Source organism: Parasteatoda tepidariorum, chromosome 3, assembly GCF_982258835.1.
Source record: "Parasteatoda tepidariorum strain Cologne lab strain chromosome 3, Ptep-v5.0, whole genome shotgun sequence".
NCBI lineage: Eukaryota > Metazoa > Arthropoda > Arachnida > Araneae > Theridiidae > Parasteatoda > Parasteatoda tepidariorum.
Genome location: NC_141757.1, coordinates 13,039,214 through 13,057,951, shown reverse-complemented (window position 1 = coordinate 13,057,951; position 18,738 = coordinate 13,039,214). Strand labels below are relative to the sequence as shown.

Genomic DNA, 18,738 nt, shown 5'->3' with positions numbered 1-18,738 from the left:
TTTTCATTATGAATAAAAATCGTTTGACGCGTTAATCTTTAGCAAGGAGGATACAACCTAAGTTTATAAAAAGTTTTATGTTTCTTACAAAAAGTAAAAAAGAAAGAAGGGGGAAGACGAAACAAGGAATCACTTGAAGTAACAGTGCTTTTTAATTACTAGAATGTTTAATATTAAGCATAAAACTGCTAATTTTTCTATTAAAAAAAAATTCTTAAGATGTATTTCTTTTTCCAATAGAAAAACAAGGATTAAATCTCGGGCCCTCCAGCCACAATCGAGTCAAAAAATAGTAACCGACTATCCCGAGTTCTGAAGTATGTTATGCGAATTTAGTTATTATTATTGCCTGTGCCATATTAATAGCTAAATTGTGCCATCACAACTTTATTTATTTCTAGAAGTTAGAAGTTTCAACAACAACAACAACAAAAAAAAAAATCTTATCTGGTAATTTCAGAGAAAGCAAAAAGTTCTCAGGCAAGCCACACACACTGAATAAGCGAGAGGTAAGTAAGAGGCATACGAGATATTCCCATATTTTTTGCATTAGCATACGCATCACCTCTGTGCATCCTAAGAAAATACTATAGGAATTTGTCACCTGCATGCTTCTTTCGTACCGCTTGCTTTGTCAGTGTGTGGTAATACTACTTTCTGCTTCATGACAGTTTTATCGTTTACTTCGACTGTTATTTTTTAATTTGTAGAAAATATAAAACACAGTTTGAAATATTTGTCTTTTAAAATAAAATCCTGCGAGATGGTAGTTTTATTACAATGATGTTTTTTTTCTTTTTTTAAAAAAATTTCCTAAATTTGTTGAAATTAGAACAGTTTTCTTAAAAAAAAAAAATCGTTTGAAGATGTAACGATTGCAAACGATAACAATTCTAGAGTATGAAAAGTTCTACCTAAATTTTGGTAAGGTATAATTTTATCGTTTATTTTATTTTGTATTATTTTTTTAAAGAGAAAAAAAAAACGAAGAAGCACTGAAGATACGGTTGCTTCTAATTTAAAGCTAGGTCAATGCTGAATTTAAGAAAGAAACAAAAATGCAGCTTTAGAAGAGAAGAGAGGTGCAATGCTTGATAAAAGTTCTTTTAGAATTCGTAGAAATCATGGCACTCCGAGTTATCCCCCTTTAAAGAACTAAAAATAAATAAATAAATAATAAACATCAAAGATACACTAATAACGAAAAACCCTACAAAACCGCAATCTCTGGGAGGAGAATTTCTTTACTCTAAGTTAGTAAAGAGCCAAACTTGAAAGAAAAAAAACAAGAAAAATAAATTTCATTAAAGTCAAAATGATAGAAGATGACGGATTGGATTATATATTAATGATTTTCCTCCAATCTGAACCGCAAATCTTAAATCTTGTGGTTGTATAATCAACGAGCATGATAAAAGATGAAAATGGCCTTAAGCGACTAATCTGGAATGTTCAAGTTTTGTTTATAGTCTTTGGTAAGGTATAATTAGAATTAAAATACCACACAAATAGGCGATAACAAATACCACGAAGAAAATAAATAACTGTACCAATAAATCATGAACTATTAAAAAAAAAATAGTCGTAAAATTAAGATTTTTCTGTAGTTCTTTAAAGTTTTCGTTCCTTATGTTGAAGAAATTCAATTTTTTTTTAAAATTCTGAAAACGCAGTGACAAGCCATGCAGCAAATAAAAAAATTTTGCATCTGACAAAGTTATCAGGAAATAATTATTATTTAATTTATTATCAGGCTCGGATCTAGGTTTAAACACTTCAGTTTTTCGGAAAGTGGACAACACTTTTACCAGCAATTTGTAAACTTATTAATGGTGATTAATGGCGATAGTACGGTGATTCATTCAGTTAACTTATTAATGGTGATTAATGGCGATAATACGGTGATTCATTCAGATAACTTATTAATGGTGATTAACGGCGATAATACGGTGATTAATTCTGATTGTTTTGGAAAGGATTGAAACTTACTTAGTCGTCAGGCGTTGAAGGTCTCTCATAACATGAGCACTCTAGTTAATCAGAAAATGGTCGCAAATGACAAGTTCCCTTTGGAAATAATTTTGGTAACGGCCGTGAAATGATTGCAAATCATATTGAAATTTCGCATTAAGTGTTACTTTAAATTTGAGTGCTCTAGCCAGTCTAAAACTGTCGGAAAATTTTGATTGTCTCTTTGACAGTAAAATAGTAATAAGTTCTGCTGATGCCAAAATATGATTGAATCTTGCACTGACATCGGGCACGAAGCTTTACTCTATTGAGTGCTTTGATTCCATGGACCATATATTCATCTATCGAGATTCTATTAAGTTAACGAAAAAAATAATAAAATAAAAATGTTATTTATTTAAAATAAAAAATATTTATTTAAGTGATAAAAAATATGTTAATAAAAATAATAAAATAATAAAAAAAAATACTTTCACCGATTTAATTTTTGTAACCTTGTCAATAATTTGCTCTTTTAATGAAAATGCTATTCATTTTAGTTTCATTTTTAACATATCTTTGATTTAAACATCACATGATATTAAAGAAAGAAATTAAAATAACAATAAAAATCACTATAACTTCAGAACACAGAGAAAGAAAAAAAATTGTGGAGAAACTTCGCCAAATGTGGTAACCGTTCCATTATCTTAGTACTTCGCAACCCTGCTGTTTCGGACAACTTTGAAACCATTTTGTAACTCTTTAACTAAGAGTTAGATATCAGGATATCTAGCTAATCTTATATAGTGGTGCAAGCAGTTATTTTTTTGATTGCGTTATCTTTTAGACAAAGGCGTATTTATATAGACGTATATTTATATTTATTTATAACAGTCGTTAAACTGCCGACCGAATATTTGAGTCTACCAATGCTTAACTCCGCAGCTTTGAAATTTTGAACCCACTCCAGAAGACGAGGTAACTCTAGGATCAAGGTTTAAGTGAAATTTGCCTTCGTAGAGGACTTTTTGATGGAAATAACCAACATTTGTCTTGCATGGAGAAATAAACCACGAAAATTTCCCCCGATTAGCCTTACGGATCACAATCTAACCCATGATCCTCCTACCACTGGAAATCCCGTGTATTAAATGGTGACTGATGCACGTTAAATCTGTCGGGGTCACAAATTCCTCCCAAGTTCCTATAACAAATCAATACCTAAAGGGGTACTGAATTAGAGATTTTATCGTTCTCTGGTTCAGGTCAAAATTACGATATGTAGATGAATGAATGGTCCTCCCTGTAAAACGAGTTATGACGTCTTGTGTGGCTAGTGTCGCATTCTTGACAATAGATGGCGCCACTGAAAAACAAATGCACCCCTGCCTTAAATTTCCTTGATTCCATTGCAGGTTTGCTGGTGTTGGCAAGTGGCATTATAACACGAATGAGAATATTTTACGTCAGCACTGTGGTCGATGCGAGCTGGATGCGGAATTCGCAACGCTCGGATTTGAACCCTCACCTCATTGGGGAGAGAGTTCTCTATTCCTTGAGCCACCACGACTTATGTTCAATACCACATAAGCTTCCCTTATTTATTACAAATTTCTCCTCAATATTTTTTACAACAAAAATAACTATAATTGTTGTAAAATAATTATATTGGGTTCTTTCAACCAAATAAAAAAAATAGTAAACGAATAAATAAATAAAAATGTAATGCACAACCGGAACTTTTTAAAGATATTTAATTTTTAAAACCAAAAACCTTTGAACGCAAGACAAATAAAAGTTAAGCGCGAAAAAGAATTTATGACCGACATCATAGAAGGCTTAATATTACATCTTAAAAACGCAACGTTCTTTAAAGAAAAAAAGAACTTGAAGTAAGCTAAATTTTCATGTCAGAATTTGTAGTTTTTACGACGCAACAAACTGATTGCACAAATGTAATGGGTTAGCAAACCGAATCTCGAACCAAGCAAGCGTAACTAAGCCTTTAACCACTGCAATAAGAAAGGAAAAAGGAAAGAAATTAGAGTGCATTTAATGAAGGACGGATATATTAGTTTTCTCAATGTTACTTTTACTTAGGAAATCCGGATTTTCGTCAGTTTAAATAAAAATAAAAGGAAAATTTAAAAAAATAAAATGCATATATTAAGGCTGCTTTTCAAAGGCTCCGGCGTCGTAAAAAATATGCTTTTTTGCGAAGAAGATGCTATTTTCATAAAATGGCGCAAAACGTCAAATATTGAGAAAAGCCGCAGTTTTGTGAAAATAAAAAGAAATTGTGGTTTAAATTTTTAATATAAATAAAAATTTGCAAAGACTGATAACAAGGAAGTCAAGGTGCGTAGCCAAATCTTTCAACAAAAAATAAGCACCTTTAAGTACTTTCTAAGCACCCAAAAAAAATTTTTTTAAGAACTATATGCATTAACAAAAAGCAAAATAACTTTCATTACATGATCATGATAAAATAACTAGTTTCTGAGAAAAAACACTATTTTCCCCGCTATATATAACTATATTACCTGCAAGTATTTCATCAAACATGTAAAATGATTAGCGCTTTCATACGCTATGGACCGAAGGTAGGCCAAAATGGATTGTGGTTGAATGAATTGCGAAAACATGGAATAGAATAATGTGAAAAGCACGATTTTGCATCATACGTGGCGAAAATCGACATGGTGAAGAAAGAAAAAAATCACATTTTCGAAAAGGGAAAATTAAGCACTTTTTAAAAACTCCTAGTGAGAAAAGCACCTTTAAGGGCTTTTAAAAAACAAAAATCGAAAATAAGCATCTTTAAGCACTTTTTAAAAATGCTATACTTGCGGCTTGGAGGAGAACTCCTCCAGAAGAAAAGTCTGGGGCTGTCTTCTGCTATGGTAAGCGAGAGCACATATTTAATGGAACGGAGCAACGGAAGAATGAAGGTGACGATTGGTTTACTTACGCTGACCTACGCCAAGATCAAAACAAAACTATTCACCCCTCACCTACGAGAAGTGAACTGTTTCTCGTAACCATGACAACCGCCACGACGCGAAACTCATGTCTGGAGGAGCTCTCCTGAAAGTCGCACTATACGCCCCCTGTTTTTAAAATTCAGTATCCCTCATCTGAAGAAGTTTTTTACGAATAAATTCTTGAGAGTTCGTGGGTTCGAACCCCGCCGGCCGAAGACTCCCCGTGTAGTAAATGGTGACTGATGCACGTTAAATCTGTCGAGTCGCAAAGTCATCCATGTTCATATAACAAATCAATACCTCTGGGGGTACTGAATTGGACATCGATTGTTCTCTAATATCTGATCCTGTCAAAAAGTACGATCTGAGGATGAATGAATGGATGTGTGAATGGGTCCGCCCTATAAACGGGTATGTGGCTGAAGACGAATTCTTGGACATAGATGCCTCCACTGAAGAACAAGAAACGCACCCTCTGCCTTAAATTCACCAAGCAGGCTTGCAAGTGTGGCAGGTAGCATTAGAAACAACAACAACAAGAATAAATTCTTACCTTCAGTTCCTTGAAGAAGACACTATTGCGGGCCCAATCAACTTGCGCGAAAAGCGATTGGTCGATAACTTTACACATAAGTTCAAAAAGATCCACCTCACACTGGTTGTATGTTTGATTTTGAAGAAGACCAAAGAGTTGAGACTGCCAATCTTTGTCGTCTGGCATGGACGTCTGGAAATCTTTGATTAGGTGAGGGATCTTACCACTTCCGATAAGAATAGGTGATGGACTTCTTACTGTAAGTGGTACAGGACTCACATCTCCGTAGTGATAAGGTGGTTTGGGTGAACCAGAGGATGCACCACCATTCGACCCAGTCGGATGGGGTGGTGATGGTGCCCTGGTGGATGAAGGCCATGATTTCATTGGCTCTGGCACGGTAGACAGGACTGGTGGTCCACCGGCCAGGGCAAAATGAGCCGCCATCGTTGAGTTGGTCTGAGCTGAGGTACAGAGGGGAGAGGGAGATGAGTCCGGTGAGCTGGTGGATGAGCTCAGTTGGGGTATTTGGATGAGTTCTTGTTTGATGTGATGGGGGTCGTAGACTGATGGTGATGGCATTGCTGGGGGTGCGAATGGTGGAGGCAAGGCTGGGGTGACCTCGTTGTTGGTCATGATACCGAGACACTGGGCTCTCTGAATTTGTTTTTGTCTCATCATTTGTAGCTTTCGTGCTCTGTCACGTTTGTACATAGGTCCGAATTTGTTCCTACCTCCTCTCATTCGATCTGCTCGAACAGCTGCAATGAGAAAACATTTATATAGAACATTTATAAAGAAGAACATTTATATAGAACATTTATAAAAAACATATTGTAAAAACGCACTCATTATTGGATACCAAATTAAGACACTGTCAGAAATGTGTTGTTCAGATAGAACTACATGTCGTACAAATTAGTTACAATCTTAATGCCGTGCCTACTTATACAATCTCTCCCCAAATTATTAGACACACTATAAGATTCTATGTAAAATCTTTATATTAAGGTGATACTATACAGCTTTATTGTTTCTAAGCGACTGAAACCGGTTTGCACTTGTTTACATTCGTGTATCAATGGGTTAAATTAGACGATATATAATATAAAAATAAAATATTTATTATATCAGGTATCATATTAGTATATTATAATAATTAGACCAAATTGTTAGACGCACTGTAGTATTTCAATAATTACATGTTTTGCACGAGTTTATAGGCAATACTTTTATATTTAAACATACATGTAATGGATTTTTATTCGGGGGATTTTTATATACTTCCTATTTGTATTTATTTTTAATGTATTGCATTACAATGTTAACCAATTGATACACGAAGGTAAACAAGTGCAAACCGGTTTCAGTCGCGTAAAAACAATAAAGCTGTATAGTATCACCTTAATATAAAGATTTTACATAGAATCTTATATTGCGTCTAATAATTTGGGCCATGGACTGTATCATATTAAACTTGATGACACGATATTATGATTCAGTTTATACGGGGGGGGATGGCTTAATTTAACACTTACTGAAGTTATCGAAATTGATCTGCACCATGATTCATGGTGTTGTAGTTCATATAACCCTTTTTAGTGAATAATATGATATTTTTTATTACTGTTCTCAGTTTTTATTTTATTTCATAACCGTCGGTGAACGGTTGATCCAATTTTGGGTTTATGGCTGCTAATGTTCAACTCCGTAGCCTTGTACATGGAGAAGAAAACCACGAAAAACCTCCAACGAAACTGTGGTCGGTGCGAGCCGGGTGCGGAATTTCTCAGAGAACCATTGTTGGGATTCAAAATTTCAAATCCGGTTCATCTCATTGGAAGACAAACGCTCTATCTAGACATCACGGCTCAATGTTGTCAGTTGTTATTTTATTTTATTACCGTCGTTGAACAGCCGGCCCAATTTTGGGATTACGACTACTATTGTTCAACTCCGTCGTCTTGTAATTTTGTACCCAATCCAGAAGACAAAGGAACTCCTGGATCAAGTATTAAGAGAAAATTGCCTTCTTAGAGGATTTTTTTTTCTCGATGGAACTAAACCGCATTTGCGTTACATGGAGTGGAAAACCTCGTAAACCTCCCAAGATCAGTCCGACAGCAAGGGGACACTAACTCAAGCTCCGTTTACCACTGAAGATATTTTAGTTCAGCACTGAAGTCAGTGCGAGTCGGGCGCGGAATTCGCATCAATCAGCCATCGCTGGGATTCGAACCCAGTTCACCTCATTGGAAGACGTAGCGTAGCCAAATCTTTGAACAAAAAATAAGCACCTTTTAAGCACTCAAAATTTATTTTTAAGTTCTATATGCATTAGTAAAATGCAAAATAATTTTCAAAGACTTTACATGATCATGATAAAATAACTAGTTTCTGACAAATAACTCTTTTTCTTGCTTATATTAGCAGGGTTCTGTCCAGACATTTTGTAGAAGGTCCTGTTTTTGTAAAATTGTGAAAAAATTACTCGTAATTTGTGACTATAAAATAATCCTATTCTTTCAACCAGGGTCCTGTTTTGTGAATTTGTGCAAATAGGGTCCTGTTATTGCAAAAAAACCTTTTCAAGGAGTTTTTAAATTATAAATGGATACAAGATTATGCTCAACATTGTAAAATTATAACAAAATAAAAAATGGAAAAAAATATTGCTGCTACTAAATTAGCGATGCAACATACAACTATTTTTTTTTCGCCTATACTGCACAACAGAGAATATTCATTTCGGACGAATAATGGAAACAAAATCACTCACATTTTTAATAATTTCAATTGACATATTTTAAATATCACAACCTAGTTATGTATCACTTCTAATGTGTTACACTTAAAGTAAACTTAAACAATTCTTAAATTAATAATAGTTTTTTTTAAAAAAAAAAACATAAATAATATATGGCTCAATTATTTATTTACAAAAAATATCATTTAATATCAATAAGAATGGACACACGATGTTTGTAGAAGTAGAAATATATTCTTAGAATACTACATTTGGAATTTATAAATTTTTTTTTTGATTTCGAAGAGGTTAAGGTACATAATATAAATGAAATGAGATCAAACTTAGCCTTAGAATTAAAGCAGAAAAACATAATTAACAAAATATTAGAGTAATATACGTCGATTGCCAGTAGATTTGAATATATTCTTAGAATACTATATTTGGAATTTATAAATTTTTTTTGATTTCGAAGAGGTTAAGGTACATAATATAAATGAAATGAGATCAAACTTAGCCTTAGAATTAAAGCAGAAAAACATAATTAACAAAATATTAGAGTAATATACGTCGATTGCCAGTAAATTTGAATATATTCTTAGAATACTACATTTGGAATTTATAAATTTTTTTTGATTTCGAAGAGGTTAAGGTACATAATATAAATGAAATGAGATCAAACTTAGCCTTAGAATTAAAGCAGAAAAACATAATTAACAAAATATTAGAGTAATATACGTCGATTGCCAGTAGATTTGAATATATTCTTAGAATACTACATTTGGAATTTATAAATTTTTTTTGATTTCGAAGAGGTTAAGGTACATAATATAAATGAAATGAGATCAAACTTAGCCTTAGAATTAAAGCAGAAAAACATAATTAACAAAATATTAGAGTAATATACGTCGATTGCCAGTAGATTTGAATATATTCTTAGAATACTACATTTAGAATTTATAAATTTTTTTTTATTTCGAAGAGGTTAAGGTACATAATATAAATGAAATGAGATCAAACTTAACCTTAGAATTAAAGCAGAAAAACATAATTAACAAAATATTAGAGTAATATACGTCGATTGCCAGTAGATTTGAATATATTCTTAGAATACTACATTTGGAATTTATAAATTTTCTTTGATTTCAAAGAGGTTAAGGTACATAATATAAATGAAATGAGATCAAACTTAGCCTTAGAATTACAGTAGAAAAACATAATTAACAAAATATTAGAGTAATATATGTCGATTGCCAGTAGATATCTATAATAGCTGAACACTCAGCATCAGTCTATTTTTCCCGCCCTTTTACAATAATACGCAATTGTCTTTCGAGTGTTTCTTGTGAAGGGTCCGATTAAAAGATAGATTATTTTGTTAAGGTTCCGTATTTAAATTAAAATATTTACTGAGGGGTCAGTTTTTATGAAAAGATATTTTGTGAAGGGTCGGTTAACGAACCAAACAGATCCCTGATTAGCCATTATAAAATGACCGAGAGATTTAAATTATGTTTGAATGAATTGTGAAAACATTAAATAGAAACATGTTAAAAGCACGCTTTTGCATTATACGTTGCAAAACTCGGCATGGTAAAGAAAAAATCTCATTTTCGAAAAGGGAAAAATTAAGCACTTTTTAAAAACACCCAATGAAAAAAAACTCCTTCAAGGGCTTAAATAACGAAAATAAGCACCTTTAAGCACTTTTTAAAAACGATACGCACCGTGTTAATATCTCAGCTTGCATAAGCATATCTGTAAACAACTAAGCAACAGTTCTCCCCCCCCCCCCTTTCCGCAAATCGCACTTGCCATTTGGACGGATGATTTTTTTTTCCTTTCATTATTGAGAATAGCTGAAAGAGGAATAACTACAAGTGGTTGTCCTTGTCCCACTTTCACTCTTTGCAGGGATGTGTGAATGCATGGACGATGCCATCACACATTCGTGAGGAGGGGGAAAGTCGAAATAAATAATAATCTTTTGCTTTCTATATTTAATATATCGTTCTTTTTTCAGAAGTCACGTGTATGCTAAGTAATCCTTCTCAGCTTATGGAAACTCTTTTTACCACTTAGTGAGGACACACACAAAAAAACATGAGATTTAATTGCCAAAAAACGTAAATATAATTGTCTCACGATTATGATTTAAATTTCGGCATCGCGTTAAATTTTTTTCGTTTTTGTTGCTAGGCTTTTCTTTTCTTTATGATCGTCTGACGTTACACAACTGATTTTTTTTTTTTTTAATTTTAGGGGATTTATTTAAGAATATAGAATAATCATAACTAAGAACCGACTTTGACATTTGCATTTAAATACTCTTTTTCTCTTTTTTCAGGGCCTGTTTTGATATTTAAAGTTATTTTTTTCCCTTAAAGAACATTTTTTTTTTAATAATTTCGAACTTTATTTTATATCAGGTCAGTTTTTTTATTGTTATTAATTTATCCCAATTTTATTTTTTTTAAATGTCACGTCAATTTCGGTTCGTTATTCAGTTTGAAATTCTTGTTTCAATCTGAACAAGATTTTCAATCTCAAACGTTTGAAAATAAAAAGGGAAGTTTTTTTTTTTTTTTAAAAAAAGGAAAGGGAATAGAAAGATTTTTATTTCTATTTTAAGAGTGTTTTGAGCTGATTTTAAGGATATTTGTCCATCAATTTAAACTTCTATAACGTTAAGTTTTAACCTTTATTTATTAAAAAGTTTATAGTCAATAAGTACTTAAGTAAATATGATTGTAAGAATAGTACTTTTAGAGAAAAAAATATACATAAATTAAATTTAGAAATATCTTTTTTTCTTTTTGCCACTATGCAAAATTTATGAAAAATATATAAAACAACAAAGAAAACTAGCGATAATTCAATAGTACAGAGAACGAAAATATAAACGAAACATCACAAATAACTTTTGATCTAAAGACAGAATTTTCATGGATAAGGACTCAATCTCAAAGGTTTGAGGGTATGACCTTAAACATATAATTCCACGCTTAAAATAACTTTCAAAAATTATTATTTTAATTATTTAATAAAATAATTGTCGAAAAACTTTCATTTGCAAGGTATATTAAATCATTTTAAAGAATTTAATTTCTTATGGCAAAATACAAAATTTGAACGAAATCCGTCACCTGATTATTGAGTAATCGAATTTTAAAGAAATTAGATATTTTAAATTCCGATTTCTCTGAAAATGCAATACTTATTCGATCAATTTCGTTCAAATTTTGTATTTTGAAGAAGAAAAAAAATTTTTTTTTGAATTTTGTATTTCTTGTATTTTGCAGTATAAAATTAAATGCTTTTAAAATAAAGCAAAACTCTGTATGTCATACAATTTAAAACTTGATCGAAATTATTTTTTCAGCAGATCTTTCCTTAGATAAAACAAAATTCATAATTGTTAGCAAAAATGTTTTAAATTCACTTACAAAGTTCCCGAATAAGGCAAAATTCGCTAAAAGTAAAATTAAGGTATACAAACTTTCCACAGCTCTCACGACCAAACTATAGTTTGTCTAAGCTAAGAACACCTCCCGCCACAAAGTCTGAGGTCGTCTGGTGCTATGGAAACAAGAATGGCGCATTTTAGGGAGGATGGCTTTACTCCAGGACTGAACACAATAGACCGAAGAAAGAGATTCCCTTTCTCTCGCTGACCAGACCTCGCACCCCTGCTTGAAATAGTCATACCTCGTTACCATAGTCACCGCCACAGGTGCAGACGAATGTCTGAGGGAGTTCTTATTAGAGACAAACTATATTATATTATGGGGGTCACGAATCCTAATCCGTCGAAAAAAAAGGTATGTTTATTCAGAAAAAGTACATTTTTGTGTCTGATTTCGCAAATTAAAATATCGTCTGCGTTAATTAATTAGCATATATGAAGTCACTCTCTCGAATCTTCGATATCGAGTGTAAGTACGTGATCTGATCATCGGATCAAAAGTCATTCAGGATGGGTATTTTTTCCCCCTCACTCTACATGTTAAAAAACGGATTGCTTACATTTTTTTTGCCTTAAAAATAGTACCAACGTAAGAGTTCCTTTTGTTTGTGGTCAGAACCAGCTAGATCCAAGATAATTTTTTTAAACTTTATGCCTTTAAATTGATAAGTATATCAGAACAATGAAAGTGCATGTTCTTTTTTTTTTTTTGGTGAATATCATCTTGCACCTCAATTAGCATGTGTATATAAAATATAGTTTCAGATTGTTTTGGTATTGAAAGATTTACCTTTCGGTTGGTTAGAATTCTATGGCATTCTAAAATAACAAAAATTTATACACAATTAGTTAGTCATCTCAAAGTTGCTCGCATCTTACCAAAAAAAAAAAAAAAAAAAAAAAAAAAAAGAACGAGGTTAAATGATAATAGCAAACCTTGTTCGAAACATTAATCGCTGCTACATTGTTAAACGCCGTGTTGAAATTTTATTAACATTAGAGGAAACAATGAGAAACGAAACAATGCAAAATGAGATACGAGGAGAACTTGACAGTAGGAGGAACATTAAAGATTTGCACGGAAAAAAATCGTTAAATTGTGTGCATGCAGCTCAATTGAATCAATATTACAGAACAAAACAATACACAGAATTCCAATTTATGGAATCGGTCCTCCCCCCCTCGTGGAATAAATTGTTCGAAAATTAAAGGACACATATGCAATTTAAATTTTTTTTTAGCATTTATCAATATTTTATAACCGGCGTTAAACAGTCGACCCAATTATCAGCTTGCAACTAATCAATGTTCCGTAGCCATGAAATTTTAAACCCAATCCAGAAGACAAGGAAACTTCTGCATCAAGCATCGGGATAAATTAGGCTTCGTGGAGGACTTTTTGTTCAAACTATCCCGCATTTGCGCTACATGGAGAGGAAAACCACGAAAAACTCCTACGTTTAACCGGTAGGCAGGGTGATTCTAACCCATGATCCGTCGACCACTGAGGATATTTTACGTCAACGCTGTGGCTGGTGCGAGCCGGCAGCAGAATACAAATAGACCGACCAGGCAAAGCTGGGATCGAACCCGGGTCACCTCATTGAGGCGAGCTCTCTATCCTCTGAGCTACCGAGACTCATTTATCGACTAATGGACAAAATTAACGGTTGCCATCGCAAACAGGGAGAGTAACAAGTAGCGATTAAAAATTATCAGTCACCACCTGCGTTACTTTTTCGTCTAAAATACTAAGAAAGAAATAATTAATTTCTTAAGATCGTTTAATTGTCTTCTTAACCTTTAGCTCACGGCTGGTGCAACAAGTAAACCAAAATGGCAGTCGGTCAAAAGGTTAAATAGGTTTTTAAATTAAAATTGCAGCTAGTTGAAATACCAATATTTAGGTAGATAAAATAGTATACACAATAGATCAAAGCCTTGTTTTATTTTCCTTTCCCGACATTTTTTTTAGAGGTTTCTAGATTTTATTTATTGATTTTTTTTTTTACTTTTTAAAGTTTTGTAAAAAGTGAAATATTTTTCGATTACTTAGCAATTAAGAGAATGATTTTAAAAATGTTTTGATAGTTCATAAATGATAGATCTTGACCTATATAAGATCTTTAAACCGCAATGAAATTTTCGAAAAGGAACAGTTCCAATATAATGCAAGCATATTTTTTTTTGGAATTTAAACATAGTAAGAACGCGATGAAACAAAGAATTTTACAACTGAGATTAGAGTAAAATTTTTCAAACTTTCCAACCAAAATTTCTAAATACAAACACTGAGCTCAATTTGTTCATTCGGGAATATTTAGCGCGTTCAGGAGAAGGCTAATAATTATACAAAAAAAAAAAAAAATATTACATTCGGTAGCTTAGGGGGGGGGGAAGCGTTCACCTTCCAATAAAGTGAACAGGGCTCAAACAACACCTACTAGAAAAGAGAAGGCCTCAGCATAAATTAATTTAGCAGTCCGACGTCACGAACATAAACTGCGCAGTGGGGCATAATACGAAAGATTTCTTTGTGTTAAGACTACTAAAGGATCAAATTTCTTTTTTACAGTAAGTCGTGTTGAGATCGTTTCTCTTCTAAGAGGCATTGGTTCGAATCCCAGCGATGGCTGGTCAATACGAATTCCGAACCCGGCTCGCACCGACCACAGTGCTGACATAAAATATCCTGAGAGGTAGACGGATCATGGGTTTGAGTCCCCCTGCCGTTAGGTTAACAGTGGGAGGTTTTCGTGGTTTTCCTTTCCATGTAACGCAACTACGGGTTAGTTCCATCAAAATATCCTCCACATTTCTCCCAATACTTGATAAAGGAGTTCCTTTGTCTTCTGGATAGGGTTCAAAATTACAAGGCTACAACGGTAGTTCAACGACGCTTATAAACTACAAGGGACATACAGAACAGTACAGTATTGTATACAGAACAGTATTGTAACAACAGTATTATGAGAAACCTATTAGTTTTCATTTACTTATTAACTACAATGTTTTATAGAAAAGCTAAAAAAAAAATTATGTAATAATTTGATTTTCTTAGTTATGTTATTTTTTAGTAAAGAGGAATTCCGCCGAGAAAATTTTGAATTTTTTTTTTTTTCAATTAAATCACTTTTGTTGTTTTCTTTCAAGCGAAGTTGGTATCTTACATACGGCATTAATCATAACCTCGTCCATCCTTATCAGTATTTAAAAAATAAATAAAAAATTAAAAAGAAAAATTTAAAAAATTAACTTTTTATACATATATGTGCTAGTGTTTCCCGCCGGGCAATTGAGAAATTAAAGTAAGCGACAAAAAATTAAATATTTTTAGATTTATATATCTGGCATTTTCGCATGATAAGTTAAAAATTTTGCAAAAAATAATTTCGTTTTATCAAATTTCATACATTTTATTTTAGAGTTCATAGCATTTAACAATAGAAAGAAAATAGTTGTCAAGTCACTTCTCACCGGAAGCACTTACGTTGTTTTTTCAATTGCCCGGCACTTTTAACAACCCCAAATAAATTTACAAACAATAAGCATTTTTTATTTTAAAATGAATCTTCGATCCACGAACTGATACAGTCAGTTAACTTTTGGGAGACGATTAAAACCTCAAGATCAGACAATTAAAATAAATAAATAAAACTAAAAAAAAAAAAAAAAAAAAAAAAAAAAATCAACTTCAATGGAAATTTAATTTTTGTTTGTAGAAGCACGGTAAACAAAATTTGCATTGTAATTTAAACTTAATTGTTTTCAGTAAAGAAATGTTTAGAAAACGAGGGTGAGTGACCAGATTGGAAATCATTTAATTTGTTTTGCCTACATAACAAATGTTTTTATAAAAGGCTGCTTCAAACTTAATTAGTTTTGAACTAGTTTGAGATTTGATTAAATACTTAATAAGAAAGCTACTTTTAAGCAATAAAAATGTCAATCTTATAATACAGGGGCCGGGATAGCCTGGTCGGTAGGGCGCTGGGCCCATATCCAAGAGGTCGTGGGTTCGATCCTCGCCGGCCGAAGACTCCCCGTGTAGTAAATGGTGACTGATGCACGTTAAATCTGTCGAGTCTCAAAGTCCTCCATGTTCCCACAACAAATCAATACCTCTGGGGGTACTGATCCAGGAGTTTCCTTGTCTTCTGGATTGGTTCAAAATTACAAGGCTACGGAGTTGAACGTTAGTAGTCGTAAACCCATGAAATTGGGTCGGCTGTTCAACGACGGTTATAAAATAAAATAAAATAAAATCTTATAATACAGAGCTACGATGGCTCAGGGGATAGAGCGTTCGCCTTCCAATGAGGCGAACCGGGTTCGAATCCCAGTCGATACGAATTCCGCATCCGGCTTGCACCGACCACAGTGCTGACGTGAAATATCCACAGTGGTAGACGGATCATGGGTTAGAGTCCCCTTACAGTCAAGCTAAGCATGGGAGGTTCTCGTGGTCTTCCTCTCCATGTAACGCAAATGCGGGTTAGCTCCATCAAAAAAGTCATCCACGAAGGCAAATTTATCCAAATACTCGATCCAAGAGTTCCCTTGTCTTCTTTATTGGGTTCAATATTACAAGGTTACGGAGTTGAACATTAGTAGTCGTAAATCCATAAAATTGGGTCGGCTGTTCAACGACGGTTATAAAATTATAAATCTTATAATACACATCACATTATGAATTTATTTTGATTCATTAGTTAATTCATTAAAAAATATATATACAAGTTTTATACGCTAGGTTCGAAAAGCGGAATAAAAAATGCTACGTCCATTTTTTTAAACCAGCATTTTGAGCTGTGGTCAGAAAAATGTGTCCAGAATTGTAACTTTTATGATCATCAGGGTCACAGCTCAAATTTAAATTTGTTAACAGGATTGGCGATAACTGTTATTATTATTTTTGGCATAACGATACAAACTGGTTGAAACGGTTAAAACCGGTGAAACGTAATCCAACACATAACTCCAGTTAAAATTAGGAACTTAAAATTGCCAACTAATAGCGTTAATGAGGAGTACTTTTTTTTTTAATTATGTGGTCTTTTTCACAGCGTAAGAGAACTCAGTTTTTGAGTTTCGAAAAGGAATATACTATAATATTACAAAAATGCATACTACTTTTATTTTCTTTAAATTATTTACACAGTTGCTTTAATAAATAAACAAACGATGCCTTCGTACAAAAAAAATATATTCAGGATAAGATAATAAGGCTACATTTCCTGGCTATTAAAATTTCAATAGCACACTTTTTAAATACAAAATTGCCAGCTATTTGTATGAATAATATAACACAAAAATCGCCTGACACATTTCCCAACCCCTTGTGAGCGTAAGAACTTCCACACACACACACATACACAAAAAGAAATCCCTCTAAAAAGACCCATACAACAACCCCAATATTTTTATATCCGCTAAGGTCTATTTTGAAAAAGAGTCCACTTTTACCCATTCCCTTTCGCTGACCGCAACAGGTAGAGTTGACCCAGAACTACAAGTTGCGTGTGCACGTGACACCCATAGGTGGCGATGCGTGAAAAATTCCCCCTTTCCCCCCACCCTCCAACTGACCTCTCTGAGATTTAGCTAAAAAGGGGGAAGGTATCACATGACATTCCGTCCATTGTTCATCTTAAACACCCCTACAACACCTGAGACTTTCAGGTAGGTTAAAAGGGTCCATTCTATTTATCTTTTATGTGATTGAAATAATGTGGAAGTGAAAACGAACGCTCTCTAAAAAATCAGTTACATGAGCTGCAAAAGTAACATTTTAAATACCTACTCTACAGGGTATCTGCTACATTTTAGATTTTCAAATCCATGACTAATTCCAAGAATTTTTCATGACTTAACGAAGTTACTATTTTCTCCGACAAAAACACAACGATAAATTTAAGAAAAAGCATTATAATAATATTAATTAAAATGATAGGTAGAACCAAAACTGTGATACTCTGCATCTTCATATATTTATAGATTTTAAATTTAAAAAACCGAGTAAAGAAAGAGTTGAAGCAATAAAATAGCTGGAAAAAAAATACAAAAGCAAATAATTTTTTTTTCTTTCCCTTTTTTTTCTGTAGAATTATATTCTAAAGATACTTTTCTTGTTCATCGGAAAGGAAAGAAACACTCTCGATTTTTCTATTCTCAATTCGGAATTTCAAAAAAAAAAATCGCCAATGACTGGCTTGCTTCAGCTAGAATTTTAAATTGACAAAATGAAAATTTAAAAAAATAATAACAAAAATTCTGAGATCACAGAAGTTTAAAAGATAATTCGCTCTAGAAATTATGATTTTTCTTTCATTTTTTGAAAGAACACTATAATTTTTAAAGAATAAGATAAAACCTTTTATATTTTAATAAAATATGACTGTGAGTGGGGATTTTGTTACAAATTCAAATATTCGGAACATCATTAAATTGGGGGAGGGGGTAATTCCATTTTTAAAATTGGATTTTTCGGCGACTTAAATCCATGACAAATTTTGTTCAATACCTAAATTTATGACTTTCCACGATTTCTCATGACTTTCCAGGTGCGCAGATACCCTGAACCTACGTCATTTACTAATGTTTGTGCGTTATCATTTCAATACACAATAGCTAACAATTTTTCCTTTACTAAAATTTTAAACTTTAATTAACATCTTGCAGTAATGAATTACCTGAGCTTTAGAACGGACAAATAACATAAATATCCTAAAAACTGTTCTTCGAAAGCTATGGAGTCGCATGTAATGTTACCTTTTTGCGAATAATATGCTATTTTCATAACTGATCTGAGTTGGCGACAGTTACTCATGATTGTTGGGTCAACTTATGCCAATCTTGAGTCAGCACTCTTCATGTTTATGCTAAATATGGCCCAAAACGTCAATATGGAGAAAAGCCACAGTTTTGTGAAAATGAAAAGTATTAGCTGTTTAATTTCTTAATATTCAAAAACTTATTCTATTGCTGTCTTTTCTGAGCTCATAAAAATTAAAAATTTGCCAAAAAAAAAGGGAAAAAAAAAGGAATAAGACAC

At 32.8% G+C, this 18,738-nt stretch overlaps 1 protein-coding gene across 3 annotated transcripts in view; it reads right to left on the bottom strand.

Moving 5' to 3' along the window:
- ftz-f1 (ftz transcription factor 1) overlaps positions 1-18,738 on the bottom strand; it is a 191,122-nt gene that overhangs the window by 37,070 nt on the left and 135,314 nt on the right. For all 3 annotated transcript variants that reach the window (XM_016053025.5, XM_087158831.1, XM_087158832.1), the window contains one exon: positions 5,491-6,233. In XM_016053025.5, the coding sequence (XP_015908511.1) occupies positions 5,491-6,233 (743 nt within the window). The remainder of the gene's footprint in view (positions 1-5,490; positions 6,234-18,738) is intronic.